Below are 16,921 nucleotides of genomic sequence, written 5' to 3'. Positions count from 1 at the left end.
GAGTTTAAAAGACTACTAGCAATGATGATTTTCTGGCAGTAATTTAATTTCATGTTCAATTAGATGCTTTTGGCTTCTTGCTCAGGACATTTTCGCTTTAATGCTGTAAAATGGTATTAGCAATTAAATATTCTAAAGCCTCATTCTGCTTTCAAATACTGGTAAGATCAGTTTTCCAAATATTATTGGTTAACTGCAGAAATATCTAAATGTCTGTCTCCATTAACAGCCAAAATTTCTGAAAATACTTGTGAAATATTTATAAAAATAATTAAATAATTGAAATAAACTTTATTATATTTAAAATATTGTAAGAATTACAGTGGTGCCTGTGTTCTGTTGAGCACTCCTTACACAGCTACTGTGAGATATTGTTGGTATATTTTTAAGTTTACTCAGAATACAAGAAAAATTTGGTTGTTGAAATACAGCAATTAATTCCAGATTATTTAGTAATCAACTATAATTATCTCAAATCACTTCCTTGATCTTATATCTAGTGACAGAAGGTAAATGTACTACCCATTTTACACATGTTTTTATTCAGTTCTTTAATCTTTACTGGTGGTTGTCTTTTGGAAAGACTTTCACACAACAGTTCTAGGCTATTTTCATTGCACAGTGCCCAGTACAACATCTTCAGAAAAGAAAAGTAAAAGCTTACAGGCATATGGATATTATTAAAAAAAAAAAAGCCACTAAAATTTATGTAAATGGAAGACAAAAATAATGGCATTGGACATATCAATAAACAAAAATAAACATGATGATAGGGTTCATGGAAAAAAAAAGACATAAACTTTTGAAACAACATAGGTAGGCTATTGCTCTCTTTTAAATGTAAATTGAGTAATATCAATAACAGTTATGTATTCAATATTTGTGTCCAAGAGTTAAGAGAAATACTGATTTTGTAGTTCTGTTCACTACATGTCAGTTTCTTGAGTTTTCTAATATATTACCAAAGAACTTGCTGTAATCAGATCTTTTTTTTTTTGTCTTTTTTTATTCTCTGTAAAAAATCATTGCCTTCAAAAAATGGTTTGTGTAAATACTTGTCTTTTTCAAATAACTTCAGTGAACATTTATCAGAACCCTAATTTTTTCATTGGAAAGGATTTTTTCAGTGAAAAATCTTGGTCATGTAATTCAAAATGTGGAATAATTATATGCACCTTGGACCTAGTTATAGAAATTAAAATTCAGTAGAGAATCATTTCATTTTTAGGAAATATTTACCCATTTTCTTTGTATTGATTTTGAGTACCCAGTAGGAGATACATGAACATCCACAACCAACACTAAAACCAAAGGACATTCCAGATAAGTTTGTTTAACTTCTTTGAGAACGAAGTTTTCAATGAGAAAGGTCTGATGGAAGGAAACTCTGAAGCTGTCGGATATTGAGATTCAGGATAGCAACTTCAGATGGTAGACTGTTATTTCAAAACTTTTGAAAGCATGGCATCTCAATTTAAATAATCAAAACAAACGTCATGCAAAAAATAGTAGACACTTCTAAAATGTGTTTTTGTCAAACAAACATATGATATTCTTTTCTTTATCTGTAAAACAATCCATCTCCAAAGCGTTGAGATGAGCGTTCAGGCAAGTCAGTGCTGAAAAGTTTGTATTTCTAAATGTTTTCAGATTTGTATGCGAAATTCATCTACTGATAAGCAGAGTTCTAAAGTTTCACATGTCGGTCCAGATTTTGATATAGAAACACAAACATAAATATGAAGAAACTTTGATAATCATTAATGAAGGATTCAATCAGATATTTTGTCCTAAAAATGTCAATTTGTAGTCATAAGTTTCAATGTGTTTTTATTTTCCAAAGTAATTGTACTGTATTTTATTTATGTATTTTAGGCACAGAAGGGGCAGTGTTTGGGCACTCTGTGGAGACACCCCATATCAGAGCAGAACCTTCCCAAGACCTCAAGTAGGTGTTGTTCAAAAAGTTGTTTTAAAATCAAATATTCTCAAAAATAATTAAGTCTTTTTTGAAAGCAAATATCTCTGTAGTAATATATACTGCCTACTTAATGACTCATACACATCCAAAACACCGGTAGAGTCCAATTTGTTCTCAGTAGTAAAAAAACCCCCGCAAACTTCTACCACACAAAATATAAAATACATTACTTTCTATAAATTACTCGCCTTACTTGTACTGTAGCAGAATCCTTGAGATTTTTGCCCCAGAGATTGGAATAGTCAGGTGTTTTTAAGGTCAAATCAGGACAGCACTGTTTAATAGGATCAGACCCAGATTTTGATATTTTATGAGCTGTTACAGAATATATAAGTCAAGTTAAAGACTCCCAGATTTTTTCTTTAATGGTGTTTCTAGGTTGTTGGATTTTTTGAATACTACAAAGACACCCTTCAAAATTTCGTCACCAAGTGAGGCTACATTTGTAAATGTAAAAAATACAAAGTTTTCTCTATATAGTTACAAAAGTGGAGAAATAAGTAAATAGTAAAAGGTCAAGTCTAAAACTTAATGAAACATCTATAGACTGAGAAAGAGACATTTTAGAAAGCTTTTTCTTGAAGTGCATGTATGTGTACTGCTAAATACTAACCTGCAATTTATATGGATGACTAATGAGAATATATGACAATCACAGAAAAACAAATATCCGTCCTTGTGCTTCTCTCACCAGAACTGGTGCGAAACAGTATAGACCAATGGAATCATAATTCAATTTTACTATGATTCCTAAACATTATATATCTACCCACTTACCTGCTCAGCAGTGTTTACAATGAATTGCTAAAGAAAAGCATAGTTAAATGCCCTTCTCTATATTTGCAAAGACATTTAGGTTTATCAACCACTAATGATGTTGCAGAAATCATGTTCAGGAAGCTGCCCATATGGACAAGTTTGACCATTGTATATGGGGTGTAAGAAGTAAATTATTGTGTTTGTTTATTTATATTAAAAACTTTAAGGTAATGTAATGGTTTGGGTTCTTCCAGAGAATCTTACTCATTAGATTTTTATCTTAAAAATCATTATCCCCTGTTAAAACTCCTGTCAGTCCTTTGTTGAGAGTAGATGTAAAGGCGTTTATTAGTGATGACCACCAATGTGGTATGGTCTCTAATCAAAGGGAGTTCAGAAAAAGTCAAAGTGGAAACATAACAAGTTTTTCTTTTTTCAGGGCCCAAAAATTTGAGTAAGAGGATGGATCTTGTCCCACTCAAAAGAATAATAACAGAGTGCAAATGTATGGTAAAACAGATAACCCTGTGTCTTCAGGATTAATTTCACTAGGGTTAAAATCACTTCATGTTACTTGTGAAACTTCCATATCGGGCATTCACCTCTCTTGTCTTTTGGCTTTATTCATTGCCTTGATGCCCATTGGTCCTTACTGTTTTCCAACTCCACCATTCCTTCAGCTTATTTTTCCAAAGTGGCCTTAAATTATTGAGAATTTCCCATTCAATTTTCTGTCCTCACATTAATAGTGAACTTAACTTAAACTTTTTATTAAAAAAACTTGATGAAACAGAAACCTTTGTTGTTTGGTCAAGCAGCATTAGCTTATGTGTAAATGATTTTATTCTTAACATATTCAGTCTATATTGTGTTCTGCAAGATTTTGTAGACATGTATACCTACATATTGTTTAGTATATAGTGATATTCCTTCTTTAAAACTCTCAAGTAATTTTAATCTTTTAAAAATTATGACAACTACTATTAGAACAGAGATTTCATAGAATCATAAAATGGGTTGGGTTGGAAGGGACCTGAAAGATTATCTAGTTCAACCCCCCCGCCATGGGCGGGGACAGCTTCCACTAGACCAGGTTGCTCAAAGCCCCATCCAAGCTGGCCTTGAACACTTCCAGGGATGGGGCATCCACAACTTCTCTGTACAACCTGTTTCAGTGCTGACCACCCCCATAGTGAAGAATTTCTTATACCTAATTTAAATCTACCCTCTTTCAGTTTGAAGCCATTACCCCTTGCCCTATTAGTACATGCCCTTGTAAAAAGTCCCTCTCCAGCCTTCCTGTAGGCCCCCTTCAGGCACTGGAAGGCTGTTATAAGGTCTCCCCAGAGCCTTCTCTTCTTTTCAAAACCCCAACTCTCTCAGCCTGTATTCATAGGAGAGGTGCTCCATCCCTTTCATCATTTCTTGTGGCCCTCCTCTGGACTTGCTCCAACAGGACCATGTCTTTCCTATGCGGAGGGCTCCAGAGCTGGACACAGGACTCCAGGTGGGGTCTCACCAGAATGGAGCAGAGGGGGAGAATCACGTCCCTTGACCTGCTGGTCATGCTTCTTTTGATGCAACCCATGATAAGGTTGGCCTTCTGGAGGGGTGCCTTGATGCAGGTGCAGGACCCTGCACTTGGCTTTGTTGAACCTCATGAGGTTCACACAGGTCCACTTCTCTAGCTTGTCCAAGTCCCATTGGATGGTATCCCGTTCCTCAGGCATGTCAGCCACACCAGTCAGCATGGTATCATCTGCAAACTTGCTGAGGGTGCACTTGATCCCACTGTCTATGCCACTGATGAAGATATTAAACACCACAGACCCCTGAGGGACACTATTCATCACCAATATCCATCTGGATATTGAGCTGTTGATGACTTCCCTGTGGATGTGACCATCCAACCAATTCCTCATGTACCCCATAGTCCACTCATCAAATCCACATCTCTCCAATTTAGAGAGAAGGATGTTGTGCAGGACAGTGTTAAATGCTTTGCACAAGTCCAGGTAGATGATGTCAGTCGCTCTTCCCTTATCTGCCAATGCTGTAACCCCATCATAGAAGGCCACCAAATTTGTTCAGGCACAATTTGCCCTTAGTGAAGCAATGTTGGCTGTCATCCTTATTTTCCTTATTTTCCATTTGCTTTAGCATAGTTTCCAGGAAGATCTGCTGCATGATCATGCTGGGCATAGAGGTGAGATTGGCTGGGCTGTAGTTCCACCCGTTTAAAAATGGGTGTCATGTTTCTCCTTTTCCAGTCAGTGGGAACTTCAGCAGACTGCCACTTCTCAAATATGATGGATAGTGGCTTAGCAGCTTCATCTACCAGTTCCCTCAAGACCCGTGGATGCATCTCATCTGGTCCCATGGACTTGTGCACCTTCAGGTTCCTTAGATGTTCCTTAGTCTTGAACCTGGTCTTCTCCTACAACATGTGGTTCTCCATTCTGTCAGTCCTTGCCTTTGCCTTCTCTGACATGGGTGGTGTGGCTTGAGCACTCGCTGGTGAAGATTGAGGAAAAAAAGTTGTTGACTACCTCAGCCTTCTCCATGTCTCAGGTAACCAGGTCTCCCATTTCCTACTGGAGAAGGCCCACACTTTCGTTAGTGTTCCTGTTATCACAGATGTACCTATAGAAGCTTTTCTTGTTGCACTTGACGTCCCTGGACAGATTTAATTTTATCAGGGCTTTAGCATTGCTAACCTGATCTCTGGCTGCTCAGATAATTTCTCTGTATTCTTCTCAGGTTACTTGTCCTTGCTTCCACCCTCTGCAGGCTTCCTTTTTGTGTTTGAGTTGCTCCAGGAGCAACTTATTCATCCATGCAGGCCTCCTGGCATTTTTTCCTGACTTCCTCTTTGTTGGGATGCATCGCTCCCAAGCTTGGAGGAGGTGATCTTTGAACATTAAGCAGCTTTCTTGGGCCTCTCTTACCTCCAGGGCTTTATCCCATGGTAGTCTACCAAGCAGATCCCTGAAGAGGTCAAAGTCTGCTCTCCTGAAGTCCAGGGTAGTGAGCTTCTTGTGTGGCCTCCTCACTGCCCTAAGGATCTTGAACTCCACCATTGCATGGCCACTGCAGCCAAGGCTGCCCTTGGGCTTCACATTCCCCACCAACTCCTCCACATTGGTAAGAACCAAGTCCAACCTAGCACCTCTCCTCATTGGCTCCTCTATCACTTGGAGAAGGAAGTTATCATCAAAGCATTCCAGGAATCTCCTGGACTGCTTATGCCCTGCTGTGTTGCCCTTCCAACAAATATTGGGGTTGTTGAAGTGCCCATGAAGACCAGGGATTGTGTACCTGAGACTGCTCCTATCTGTCTATAAAGGGCCTCATCCACTTGGTCTTCCTGGACAGGTGGCCTGTAGCAGATCCGCACTATAACGTCACCTGTCCCTGCCCTCCCTTTAATCCTGACCCATAAGTTCTTGGTTGGCTCCTCATCGATCCCCAGGTGGAGCTCCATGCATTCTGGCTGGCCACTGACATAGAGGGTGACACCCCCTCCTCATCTCCCCTGCCTGTCCTTCCTAAAGAGCTGTATCCTCCCATTCCAACAGTCATAGGAGTCATAGGAGCTGTCCCACCATGTCTCCATGATGCAATAAGATCATAGCCCTGCACATCTCTAATTCCTCTTGTTTATTCCCCATGCTATGTGCATTTGCATAGAGGCATTTACGTTGGACCCCCTGACTTACTGGCTGGAGTGACTGGCACTCCTTTGTGCTTCTCTTCAGGTGCTCTCCTGCTGACCTGTGATCCTTCTCCAGGCTCTGGGCATCTGTTGCTGGCAATGGTATCAAACTGGTAGGAGTGGGATGGATTAAGCTTCCCCTTGCCCAGAAACTTTAGTTCAAAACCCTCTTCAATATTTCATTTCTTGGTTTTTGGCATGAATCTTTCTAGAAGGTAACCTGCAGACCCTTTTTAACCTTGTAGCTTGAAAGAACTATAAATAATTGTAGGTTTGTGTGATATTTTCTGACAGCATAATACAGTTAGACACTCAGATAATATATATCCCTTTGAAAATTCAAGTTACCATGTACCTTTTAATCTTATTTCAAATGATTTAAAAAACAAAACAAAACACTGTTGTTTTGTTGTGTTTTTTTTTTTTTTAAGTTCAAACCCTGCATTCATTTTCCCCAAAAAATAAATTGGCTTTTTTTGATAATTTAAAAAATGTTTTTAAAAAGCATTGTTTTATCATTTAGATGACTGTTTGCCAAATACACCCAAACAAATAGGTCACCGATCCTAATATGACATTTCCCTATGGCCTCAGAAGCTACCTCTGTCACAGAAACAAAACAATACCAAAAGTCATTTTCTGGCCTCAAGCCCAACTGATATTGGATTTACATTGATATTGTAAAATCATTTTATCCTCTAAAACAGAATAGTTGCATCCTCAATGCCAAGCGGGAATGGTCTTTGATTCATGCTACCCTCCAAATAGTGCCTACAAATTGTTTGGGAGAGTTGTAACTGATTCTCAGTTGACTCTCAGATATGCCAGCAACTATTTAGCTGCACAGATGATTGAGTTCCAGTGGTCTGGCCTGGGTCCTAGCATTTTTTAATGTTTTAGTATAAACTTAGCCAAAGTGTCCCATACACCATAGTGACAGTCCTAAAACTATGTAGAGTATTTTTCTAAGTCCCACATCCCTGCACCTTGGGATTTTTAAAATTAACAGTAACATGGGACAATAGAGAGTTTGCTGAGTTGACATTAAAGTTCATTTTTTCAGTGGACACAGGCGATTGCAGCTTGACAGCCAGTTACAGTGCATAAATGCAAATATATTAGGCTATGAGAATACTTGTGAAGATGGCTGAAAGATAAAATAATTTGTATTAGAGTGTTAATTAAAATATAAATTATCCCATATTTTTCATGTTAGAATATGTATTTGTGGTCAAGTAATAAACTTCAGACATCAAGATATGAGTATATTTGAATAATACCCTTTTTTTTTTTTCCCAAAAGATGCTGGGAAACTATTCATAACCTTGTATATGTAAAACAATTCACTACTGAATTTAAAAAGTGGAATTCTGACCACTTTGATTACTGGGAATGAAACTGAACTATAAAATTTGTACTAAGATTTTGATACCCAAAAGGTTCACAGCTTTTGCCCCCAAAGTCCTGGGATTTTAGCTCAATCTGTTCTGGACAGGGAACCAAAAAGAAGTCATCAGATTCATATTAGCTTCACATATCTAAACTTTGCCTCACTCACTCTCTGTTCTACAGCCATATTTTGAGGTCTTCAGACAGAAAAACATCTGTAATATTTTCTATTAAAAGTGCGTTGTGTAAAAATAAAATTCAGTTGAGATTTTAGCAGGGCTTGTAGTAATAGGACAAGGGGTAATGGTTTTCAACTAAAAGAAGGTAGATTCAGGCTAGATATAAGGAAGACATTTTTCCCAATGAAGGTGGTGAAACACTGGCACATGTTGCGCAGAGAGGTGGTAGATGCCCCATCCCTGGAAACATTCAAGGTCAGGTTGGACAGGGCTGAGGAACCTGATTTAGTAGAAGATGTTCCTGCTCATTGCAGTGGAGTTGGACTAGATGACTTTAAAAGGTCCCTTCCAACCCAAAGATTTTATGATTCTATGATTTAAAATAATTCCTTCTTACGTGCTCAACTCGTTTGGTCGTATCTTTCTCCTGTCTTACTTTTTCAAATAATAGTTAGCAAGATTTTGCTTTCAGAAAATGTTTTTCTAAAATCCTTTGTGAAAACCGGTGAGCCCTTTTGTGTCAAATCCCCAAAACTAATTAAATCTGACTTTCATTAACTGGGATAAGAAGCAAAAAAGAATCATGACTTAGAATCAGGAAAATGAATTATATCTTAATAATTTAATCTTCATATTTTTCTCGCTACTTTTTCTCACAGGAACACAGTTAGGAAAACTAAACTGCCAATATAATAGGTCCCCAAATATTGGGTTTAGGCTAATACTGCATTAAAGCATGGTACACTAATAGGTAATATCCATGCACAAAAGAGGCAGACAGTAGTTAAATGCAGATAGCTTTGCCATCAATAACCTCCTTAATAATGGGGTAAATTAATTTGTTGTTGTTCTCTGGGGATAACTGCAAGATCAAATTTAATAGGGTTTTTTCTCTTTTATGTCAAGCTTTGCATACCATTGACTATCACCTAATCCTGCAAGCTAATGATGGGTATGATGAGATGAAAGTTGATCAAGCAGCAAGGAACCAGCCAAGCTAGTAGGATCCTACTTTACCCCTCATAAGAATTAAAACTACACAGATCTTGCACAAGGGGTCTGTTTCACTCAGAGTTGACTGATAGTTTGGAAGAACCATCTTTTGTGGCATTATAGGGGTGGTTTACTAATAGGGCAAAAATATCTATTCTGTAAAAGCCTGGAGCCAAAGAAGGCATCAGAAAAGAATTTTGACATTAATCTGTTAATTGTCTGAGCAGGCTGACAGTAACAAAAGCAGTGGGACTCTGTTCACCTATTTTACTTAGAAATCAAATAATAAACCAAACCTCATCAAAAGGGAGAAGGTGCATTAGAGTAAAAAAGACCAGCTTCCTTCCTATGATGTTTTAATGATGTCAGGTTCTAGTTACTTCTCAGTATTCTTTTTTAATAAAGGAAAAATATTTATTATTTATATTTTCAGAATTTGTGTATGGTGTTTAAATAGTTATTTCAGTGTTTGGGCATGTATATTGACAGAAATTTGTTTCCTTAGACTTATCCGTAGCTGTTGAAAGTATGATTATTTTTTTTTAATATACATGTTTATACAAAAGTAAAGATGGGTAAAAATTTGAAAAACTGCCAAAAGTCAAGCATCTTTTTTATATATATATATATATGCTTATATATACATAAAAGAAAAAAACATTGAAATAAATAGAGAAGAAAGCCAGTAATAAAAGATTATAATTACTGTGCAGATAGGACACAGTAGGAACCAAAAGGTAACTAGGTATGGCTCTTAAATGGAAGGAATAATTTGCTTTAGTGTTCAGTGATGACTATTATATTTGACATTGGGGAAGGGAAAAGGCTCTAGCAAGAACTGAGATATGAAGGAAAAAAGTATTGCTACCACAATAGATAGCAAAATTCATGAGTTTTGTGTAGTTAATTTAGGGTCCTGGATAATCTCTACCCCTGATCTTTGACTGAACTAAATATGAAAATCAGGTTAAATAGACAAATTCTTTATAATAAAGCTTTCAAACTGGAAAACAGACACTGTGGGACTGATGGTTTGGTAAAGGTAGAACTTCTAGTCAAATAGATGGAAAAAAAGGGTTAAAGGAGTCATCTAGTGTGTTAGACCCTTTAGTCTAAACACACAAGTTTGTAGTGCTTTACAATATTATTTTGAAAGTTTCATTAAAGAAAAGCATTATTAAGGGATTGAAGATAAGTAAAAACTGGGATGAAAAAGAAGGTGGGTAGATTGTGCCAATCAAAAAAAAATATTTTTCCCTTGGTAGGATACTCGATCTTCTAGAGAACAGAAAATAGGTAGATCTCCCATCTGGAGTTTAAGTAAAGTATTTGATATAGTGCTATATATAATGAGAAATAAAAATGCAAGGCAGACAAGATTGTATTTAAAGAAGTTTTAAGTGTTATATAATAAGCATATATTGTTCAAATCCCTCCTTCAGTCTAGAGGGAGATTGCAAGTAATAGTAACTTTTACTATTTTAGTAACTTTCAGTTTTAGTAACTTTCTTTGTGCTAGAAGGAGGTACACAGGTTTGGAAGCAAGGGCAAGCAGAAGGTCTTGAGCACTAGAATAAGAATATTGTGAAACTAAACAGTATGATAGTGAATACTGGATGAAATATTAGACAGAAATTAGCATTCTGCCTCTCAGACGCAAGAGGCTCTGGAATAGCCTTTCAAAAGGAACACCAGGGACAACTAAAATTCTTTATTATCAGTGACTGGATTATGTTTGCTTTATGATTATGCCATGCCATGGTTTCAGGAACACACAGATGGGCTCCAAGCATAGCTGTCTCAGGCTGACAGGGTTATGAGTGTAAATATAATAGCCTATGAATCCTATCTCAAAACCCATATAGAAATAGAAATAGAAAGCATGTGCACAGTGCGGAGATAATGAAAGATGAGGCAACTTTACACTCCGCAGACTAGTGTGTAGGCGGCTGAGGATCTTCCTTTACACGAAGCCCGCTTAGGTCGACCAGCAGCTGTGACCAGCAGAGGTGCTTAGAGTCCCAGGAGGAGAGGCTCAGGGTTTCAGTAGTGCCCTGCTGTGTGCTTTCAGCTCCAGCAAGGCTTCTTGCATCTGAGGTTGCCCCAGGGCTGTTACACCACTTCCAGACCCAAGCTGCTGCTGCGTGTTCAAGAAATTCTAGTTCCATGTAGTTCCAGCCTAGGACCAGATACGAAAGCACATGCTTTGTTCAAGTATTTAATTTTCACAGATATTCCAGGTAGAAGTGTTTGACTATTTTTTTTTAATGGAAATTCAACAAAAGTCGTCAATGCCTAGGGGCTTATGTTAGTGACGCCAGAACTCATTTCTGAAATGCTTTGGACTCTAAACCAAATACAGTCTTGTTCCACCATACTTGTATACTCCTTTTTCCTGCAGCTTTTCTGGTGCAGTGTGATTTGATGTAGTACTTACAGTCCATAAAACTTGTACTATACATCATTAAGGCCAAGTAATGCTGCTGTAACATCAATAATATTTTCATTTCCTGTCTTATGATTTTAAGTGAATAGGCTTACTACTGCAATAATAAAAACTGGTATTTGTATTATTTTTTGTTAGAGTAACATTTAATTTCCTTACTCTTTCCTTATGCTAAATTTCTTCCCAGAGATTTTTTCACTCTAGTTGTTATTTTTCCCCTCCCCAGGAGTATCTCCATTTTCTATGCCACTCTTCAGCTACTTTCCCAAGAAAACAAGGCTTCTTAATTTTGCTGTCTGTCTATCTATTCTCTCCCCTCATTTCCCTGATAATTTGTGAAGCAGCTAGGCAGTTTCATCCATATTTGATAGAAAGGCAAAAGATCCTTAAGTTTCTATGTGTTTTCTGCAAACCAGTGTCTAACTAGAGATGCTAAGAGAAAATCATCTAGCATTATTAGTATTTATAGCTGTCAGTTTACCCATTTGTATACACATGGCTTCAGACTACCCTCAACTTCTGACATATCTTGTTTCATGGTCAGGTCATGGTTATAGTACACAGAGGACATGGAGTTTCTAGCAGGGTTGTGGGTGCAGAAGGTATGGTTTGGGTTCTTGTCCTAGCACCATGTTGGAGTCAGACAAAGGATCTGAAGTTCATACAGGCTGAGTTTAAGAAAAAGGAGGTTCAGAGGATGGGGGGGGGGGGGGGGTGTTGTGTGGTGGATAGTTACATGGAGTACATGAGTTTATAAAGCTATTAGTTCTGCAGTCCACCAAACAGCTCCTATTGCTTATATCTATAATTATACAGAGAACTCCAGAGGTAGCCTAATCAGTAGGGAAGAATAATTGATTTTACACGTCTAATCCTGCAGTTTTCATTCTCTCCTCGGTTGTATTTCAGGATAGCATTCACTGCCAAAAAGAAAGAAAAAAGCTATTTGGTTTCTTCATAGTCTACCACTCTATTTTGTATTGCAGAAGGTAAAAAACATCTCTCTCGGTCTCTCCGAAATGTTGCTTGCCCTAAAAAAGTGACTGAAAGTAAAGTCACCTAACCTATTCTGAATTTTTTTTTTTTTTGGATGGGCTGTTGCTTCTTCGACTGTTTAGATACAGTCCAACTATGAGCCACTGGAGAGTCGGAGAGTATATTCCAAGCTCTGTGCTATGCTTAATCTGCAAAGATTGAAGCAGACCTGTCAAAGGAATTTCAGCAGAATAATTTTCCACATGACATACAGTTTCCTCAATGTGTGGATCAAAACCATGTCACAGTTCATCACAGCTAAAATATATCTGTTGATATCAGCTTAAGGCCCTTTAGGGAAACAAAATCAAAAATATCATTAGAAGATTAGAGGTGGTCTGGACTGTGACTTCCTAATCACAGGAAGATAATGGTTTTCAAAACTGAAAAGATTTTATGTCAACCAGTTCTCATGTGTTTCCAGTTGTTCAAAGAGCCCAGTTGGCTCTTCAGCCTCCTCCAGGCACTTTATGTTCAAAACTTACTCTTGACAGCCACTTAAGCATTATCTGTGGGCAGGTTGCTTCAATCTCTTTCTGACAAGATAGATTTCTATTTTAAGAAAATATATTCTGAAAGGCAACTCAGGTAACAGAACTATTTCTGGAAAGAAAATAAACTTCATGTAAGGATGTTTAGCGGAGTGTCAGGGCACGTGTAGAAGGAATTTCAGGTCAGAACAAAAGTAAGGAAGATTATGGGAAGGAGAATGTTTCGGCTGGAATAGGGATAGCTCTAAGCTGTCAGAGCTATGAGGAATCCTTTTCCCATTCCTTTCCTTAAGGGACTATTTTGTATTGTCTCGTATGCAGATTTTTGTCTCACAGCCTGAAAGTTTAGACTTTCAAGCATGTTCTGGTATTTCTCTAAGAAATGAAAGCTCACATTCTAAACCTTACATTCCTATTAGTTTTCTTGATTTTCAAAGGTTTGGCGTCTAGTGAACTTTACATTCTGGAATGCATGATTTTTTACTACCTGGGATTCCAGTTAGGTTTTCGGTTTGTTCTTCATATTATTTCTGATTTTGATAGTTTCCCTGTCTTTAGCTATTCTGGCTGTGCCCTCACCCACTCTAAGAGACAACCACACACTAAGTTTTCTTTAACCTTCTTCTTATGACCTGCTTTAAACATTTGCTCCCTTCAGCACTCCTCACCTTTCCTTGACGTTTCTTCACTTTTTCTAGTCCGTTAATAACATTGCTGAAAAACTCTTTAATGATATTTTATTCCTTACTTTTCTTCCTCAATAACTACTATTTTTTATATTCTCAAAAGAGATCCTTTATTTCCCTATGTGTAGAAATTGTTTTTCTGATTTATGATCTATGTTAAATAACATCAAAATATTCAGTGTCGCTATGATAATGCAGACCCAGTGAACTGGAACCAGTGGCATGTACAGGGCAATTAGAACTCAGATTTGAGCCTGGTAGGTGATTTCTGGGTTAATGAGAATTTCAGAAGTTGTAATAAGGGCATGCTGACACATGCCAAAGTCAGTGACATGCAGAGCATGGACATAACATGAAATAGTACACTGAATGGCATACTACTGTTCTGATTTAAGTTAAGAAAGTTTCCTCTTTATTTAAGTTTATTGTCCATGAGTTGCAAAATTGGATATTGGGAAAAAAAAGGTCATGTTGATATTTACTGTTTTAGGGCATTACCTATTCCATAGAACATTTATCTAACTTTCTCTTACTTAAGACTTATGTTGTGAAGTCACAAAATAGAGATACAAATTGTGTCTTTAAATGTTAGGTTCTCATATAAATCAAAGAGAGCTTCATAAGAACATAAGAGAATTTTTCTTCTTAATAAAAGATAGATGATGATCAGTGAACAATATTAAGGATTCATGAGGCCTGCACATTTACCCTTGCATTTCAATTAAAATATATATTTCATCCTGAAAATATAAGCATTTGGTTAAAAATATTGACATACAACAAGTTTCAGGAAAAATAACTATTCTGGCAAAGATTCATATGCATCTTTCAGAGGTCCACATTTTGATGCATGTAAATGTAACAAAAAGAGATTTTTATTCACTTTTATACATACATTAAAAAGTGTCTGTATAATCTTGTAAACAGTATAAGTAATGAGTTTGAAATGAGTGAATAGTAATTTTCTTTTCATAGCAACCCCCCTGTGATGTCACATGCAGCTAATCAAGAATCCTCTATTTGAATAGTTACAGTATCTTAAAAAAAGGCTTCTAGGTTTTTCGTCACCATGATCATAAAAGGCCCTGGTTATTCTTTATGGATACTACTGGAGTTTGCAGCCTGACTTCCAGGAAATGGACTGAATGGAAACATTAATTTTATCTAGCCATATCAGTGTTCAGTGGACTCCTGTAAGGACTCTTGGTCTCACTGGAGGACTCCTGAAATCAGTTTGCTTGAACATCGGGGCAGATAACTGTTCTTTTCATAATAATAAAAATGGCAAGAATATATCTTTAAAACTGTTGGAGTTTTCTAGAAAACAATATTTTCAAAATTATTTTAAAAAAAGTCTTAATTGTAATTTGGAAGAAAATAGTTTTGCTTGTGGAAGAGGAAGGTCCTACGTTCTATGGGGTTTTGGGATTGGGAGTGCTTGTTCACAAGTAAGAAGTAGGAAGAGAGAGAGAGAGGGGCTTGGCACATCCATTTGTCTTCCCCTCTCCTCTGTATATGCTACTTCTGCAACTCCAGTCTGCCACAACGCTTTACCTACAGGCAGCAAGATTAATATCACAATCATCTTAATCTATAGGAATCTACAAAAAGGTTACCAAGTCAATGTATAGATTTTCCATTTGGTCTATATTTGCAAAAATTTTATTTTTTTAATAATAGAATTCCTATGCTAACTGAAAAAAACCCACAACAACATATGTTGGCAAGACCATCATATATAAAAGTTAAATACTTGGCAGTATTGAAGTAGTTCTTGACCCCCAGGTGTAAAGATGCCAGTAAAGGGGAAATGAGTATCTGTTTTGCAAGTGCAATCTCTAGTTGACAGCATATTTTTTAATCCCCTGTTTTGACAACAAATTCCAAATTGGTAGAAGTTCATATCAGTCGTTTGACTAAGTAGCATGGGTTAGATCCACTGCTTAAATAGACATAAAACAAATAAATTATTCACATCTGCACAGAGGAATCTTCTATTTCCTTCTATTTTAAGAAATACCTTCTGCTAGCCAAGGGAGCAAAATTAACATAGATAAATTATATCCCATGTGAGTGTGAGGGATATGTGAGAGGTTAATCTAAAATATTTCTTAAAAACCAAAATGAAAGCTTTTGGTTCATTTTTTAAATTATTTTTCTCTAATACAATCTAGGTCAGCTTCTAAACAGAAAATGTCAAATGAAAAATAAATGTTTCTGCATTTCTGATGAGAAATATTTTAATACCTTCAAAGAAACATATCCAAGATATTTGAAGTTTCCTTTCTTAGCAATAATTCTTTAATGAATTCAACTCAAATTCATATAGCTTTGATCCTCTGAAATGTATCTTTTTTCATAAATTAGCCATCGATAATTAAAAAGAAAAAAGCCTTTCTCTGCTCTGGATAGATCATCTGTCTACACCACATATAGCAAATTGACACGTTATATTATTTAAAAACCTTTTTTAAAGCTTCATTGTCTTTCTTACAGTGTTGTAGTTTCAATCTAATAATAGCAGTGGTTACCTTCTCCATCATAGCTGTTTGTTGTTTGGGAAAGAAAAATTAAATTATATGAATAGGATTCACTTATAGATGTAAATGCCACTGTGACAGGCCATCAGTAAATCTGAAAGGAAAGCAAATTCTTGATATGCTGTTGTAATAATGCACTTTTCCTTGGAGGAATGAGTATTATAATGTGGAGTGTTACAATAAGTTTATAGCAGAGATTAAAGCTTTCAGAAATATGAAAAAAAATATTATAAAGCAGCTACATATCAAACATAATTTATTTCAAAACATTAAGGAAATAATATCTCTATGTGTATAGACTTTTGCATTTCCAGTAGCACGCTGCAGATTGTGCAGCTAAGTCACTTTTCAGTTGTAGATTATCCAAAGAGTAATAATAAGAAAAGTAAATTAGTAACTGTAAAACAGATTTAAACATTCCATTTTACTAACAAATGGGTGACGTTTTAAAAACTACTCTGCTGATCATCAGCAATTCGTTGACATTTCTACCACATCATTATTTGATTTCAGGAAACTGCTAAAAAAATCTATTGTTTAAAAAAGAAATTTCTTCACCACAGTGTGGAGAGGGATGATATTAACAACTTCTTCTCAAGTTCAGAAATTAATTGCCTAAATGTCTTCATTTTAGGTAAAATGGAAGTAATTTATATTATTGTAGTTCATTAAAAACAGTGATGAACCTACACAAAACAATCTTGAAC

At 36.4% G+C, this 16,921-nt stretch overlaps 1 protein-coding gene across 1 annotated transcript in view; it reads left to right on the top strand.

Annotated features, from left to right (window-relative positions):
* Positions 1–1,875: 1,875 nt before the first annotated feature.
* SGCZ (sarcoglycan, zeta) overlaps positions 1,876–16,921 on the top strand; it is a gene marked incomplete at its 5' end in the record, with an annotated part of 30,115 nt that continues 15,069 nt past the window's right edge. Inside the window, one exon of the mRNA XM_010288476.1 lies at positions 1,876–1,948. Within this exon, the coding sequence (XP_010286778.1) occupies positions 1,876–1,948 (73 nt within the window). The remainder of the gene's footprint in view (positions 1,949–16,921) is intronic.

This window comes from Phaethon lepturus, unplaced genomic scaffold (genome assembly GCF_000687285.1).
Source record: "Phaethon lepturus isolate BGI_N335 unplaced genomic scaffold, ASM68728v1 scaffold2536, whole genome shotgun sequence".
NCBI lineage: Eukaryota > Metazoa > Chordata > Aves > Phaethontiformes > Phaethontidae > Phaethon > Phaethon lepturus.
The sequence above is the reverse complement of the archived record's forward strand: the minus strand, read 5'-3'. Positions and strand labels throughout refer to the sequence as shown.